The sequence below is a fragment of the Panicum virgatum genome, chromosome 3K, assembly GCF_016808335.1.
Source record: "Panicum virgatum strain AP13 chromosome 3K, P.virgatum_v5, whole genome shotgun sequence".
NCBI lineage: Eukaryota > Viridiplantae > Streptophyta > Magnoliopsida > Poales > Poaceae > Panicum > Panicum virgatum.
Genome location: NC_053138.1, coordinates 4,806,381 through 4,809,455, shown reverse-complemented (window position 1 = coordinate 4,809,455; position 3,075 = coordinate 4,806,381). Strand labels below are relative to the sequence as shown.

Here is a 3,075-nt window from a genome sequence, read left to right as displayed (position 1 = left end):
TATAGATATCCATATACCCATCACGATTTACTAAATTTCTTCATTATACTCGAGTATTCTAAAGAAGATCTCTTACTAGGTGATGGCCGTGACTCACGTGTGTTGGAGTTGGAGTGCTCGTGTACGAGCTTTCCGTCACGATCGAGTTAAATGTACCACCAGATGACTAAATGTGGTGCTTGACTACTCCACGTGATGCATGCCATCCTCTCCCTCTATAAATACCAGCAGTGTCCTGGCTTCTATATATTTCTCACACCAGAGCAAGGAACGATAGATCATCTCTAGCTCCCTGCTCTGCATCCAGCCAGCCATGGCCACCTTCCAGATCACCCCTGTGCTTGTGGAGCGCAACGAGCTCAAGTTCAGTGGCCTCTACATGTATCACACGACCTCCGGCCCGAACCGTAACCAAGAGTCACTGGTAAGCAAGAACGGGTTGGGTTCGCTGGTTGCGAACAACTGGGAAGTACGCGACGGCCCTGATCCCAACGCCAAAGTCATCGCCCGCGCACAGAGCATGCATATGAACACCGGTGTCAACCAAATCTGGCAGAATTTCTTCTGTCTGGCCTTCGAGGACGGCAGGTAGGATCGGATATTTCGTAGTATGAATAATTATTCATGAGCCTTATATAGTCGCATTTAATTTGTACCAATTAATCGGTGTAGGTTCAAGGGTTCCACGTTTCAGGTGATGGGATTAGATGTCGTCAGGGGTGAATGGGCTATTGTGGGGGGAACGGGAGAATTCTCCATGGCAACGGGTGCCATTTACAAGAAGTTCCACAAGAAAACGAGTGAAGGGGACATAGTGGAACTTACAATCCATGGATTTTGTCCCGTTCTCGAAGGGTCAAAGCAGGTAAGACCTACTAACACTGTTCAGTATTTTTCAGATCTCTTCGTAACATTTCTTGATCACTGTTACTAGTTCCTACTCTCAACCTCTAATGCCATTTTTAACAAGAACATTTGTACATCTCGTAATATAATGCAGGACAACCACTGCTCGTCATCTGGTGCCTGACGTCTCGTTGTGCTCCAGCATCTGTTTGTATCGAGCGGATCTTTGCTCCTGCCGACCTGTGTGTTTGTGTTTGCTCCTGTCATCCTGTGTCAAATAAAGATCTCGATCAGAGACTGTGTTCCTGTGCTTCTGTATCTGTTGTGAAATAAAGATCCTTGTTTGTAAACCACTATTAAATTGGTCACACACGGTGCTCATTTTCTTATTAACTACTGCACGATCACGCTCCGTCAAGTAGCAAGGTGATACCCAAAATTTATTTTGAGCCTTTATTTCGGTTCAGGACAGAGGAATTCAATCGGGATTTGGAAAATAATATTCTGTCAAAAATCATGGCAAAATAGCCAATTTTAACCCTCAACTTTTGCCTCAGGCTCAAATTCATCCCTCAAGTATGAAACTGACCAATTTCGTCCACAAACTTTCTATTTAAAACATTCGATATCTCGGTAAAAATGTGGTTCAACAAACAATGAGAATGTTCGAATAAACAAAAATGTGAAGCTTTTATTCATAGATACAAGATCATCAATAACTTGGCTATGTTAGTGAATTATGAGTTAGTATACCACTTGAGTCGAAACCACTGTTGGATTTGGTAACATGTCCAGAACCTTACATACACTCTGCTATGACTTTGTATAGGCATACCATATCACTCTAGAGACTAAATTGAACCTAACTGAAAAGTTTGAGAACTAAATTGGTCCGTTTCATAGTTTAAGGATAATTTGAGCCTTGGAGGAAATTGAGGGATGAAATTAGCTATTTTACCGTAAATCAAACAAAACATTGTTTTCAGATAATATACCAATCAGTACTAGTAGATAAGTAAACCAGGTAGGAAATTTTTAGACACGTATGCACCCACCTAGTCCACCCAAATGTCCAAATATATGAACTGATAAGAAAAGTGTACCCTTATATTTTTCTGAAGACAAAAACACTTCCTCTGTCGTCCGTGTATCGCTTGCCTCGTCGGAGAGGTGCCACACCCGCACGTCCCGGCGGCAATAGCAGAGTGCGCGCTCGTCCGTGTCATGGAACTACTGGCCGTTGAGCAGAGGCTGGGTACGAGGCGGGGTCCGAACAGTGGGACATGGGCGATCGGTGGCGGCGCCATCCTGCGGCCATCTCGCCTCGCCACGGCGACGCAGCGCGCGGCGGCAAGGCAAGCGGAAGCGGCGCCGGGCAGCACCCACCCTCGTCCGATCCCTGCCGCGACGAAGCGTGCGCGGCAAAGCGAACGCGAGCCGTGCGCGGAGAAGCAAGCGGGCGCCGGCGTCGTGCCATGGCGGCGGCCGCGCGCGCTGGCGTCCCCGCGCCGGCCAGGGGGCGGACGGGGTTTCGTTCACACCGTTCGGGGCTGGAGAGATTCTCGGCCGTAGGATCGCATCTGTGCGGCTTGGATCGGACCTCGCGAGCTGCTTGGGGAGCGATGGTTGGGCTGCGCCGAGTGAAGGCCCAGTTTCCTGAGCCCATTACCTTTCTGAGGCCCGTAGCCTAGCGATGGCCCAGTTTCTTGGCGCTTTTTTTTCTTTTTATATTTAAAAAAAAATATTAAAATTGCAAAAATATATATCCGTTGTTAAAAAATATACCCCGGTCGCCCTCACCATAGGGCGACAGGCCCAATGTGTAATTTTTTTTTTCAAATGTGCACGAAGTCCCTGGAGAAAAAAAACAAGCCCCTGTCGCACGTTGGGGGGGGGGGGCGACAGGGGCCTGTCGCCCGGCCCACGGTGCGACCGCCGCTGGGGGGCCAGGCCCACAGTCGGGTAGGGGGCCTGTCGCCCCCCCCCACCACGCGGGGCGACCGGGGTCTCCCCCTTATAAAAGGAAGCCCATCCCTCCACCTTCCCCTCCTCATTTGAGCCCGAAAATTCCATTCACAAAAAATTTCAGAAAAAAAAGAGAGGAGTGAGGTAGAAGGAGGAAAGCGGGGCGAAGCCCCCTACCGGATTCAGCACTTGTGATCTGCAGGTTAGTACATTTAGTTTAAATATTGTTTATATTGAAGTACTACCGTATTTAAACTATGACGT

General features: G+C 48.2%; 1 protein-coding gene across 1 annotated transcript; it reads left to right on the top strand.

Moving 5' to 3' along the window:
- Nucleotides 1-238: 238 nt before the first annotated feature.
- Nucleotides 239-1,214, top strand: LOC120696973. Its single transcript, XM_039980056.1, has 3 exons — nt 239-588; nt 673-865; nt 1,001-1,214. Exons 1-3 carry the CDS (start codon nt 314-316, stop codon nt 1,028-1,030), a joined length of 498 nt encoding a protein of 165 aa, XP_039835990.1. The 5' UTR covers nt 239-313; the 3' UTR covers nt 1,031-1,214.
- Nucleotides 1,215-3,075: the final 1,861 nt, after the last annotated feature.

What these genes read in the sequence shown, in the direction of transcription:
- LOC120696973 (XM_039980056.1), top strand. Translation starts at nt 314, where the DNA reads ATGGCCACCTTCCAGATCACCCCTGTGCTTGTGGAGCGCAACGAGCTC. An exon ending in CTGGCCTTCGAGGACGGCAG is followed by an intron (nt 589 to 672) that starts GTAGGATCGGAT and finishes TAATCGGTGTAG; the next exon opens with GTTCAAGGGTTCCACGTTTC. An exon ending in TTCTCGAAGGGTCAAAGCAG is followed by an intron (nt 866 to 1,000) that starts GTAAGACCTACT and finishes AATATAATGCAG; the next exon opens with GACAACCACTGCTCGTCATC.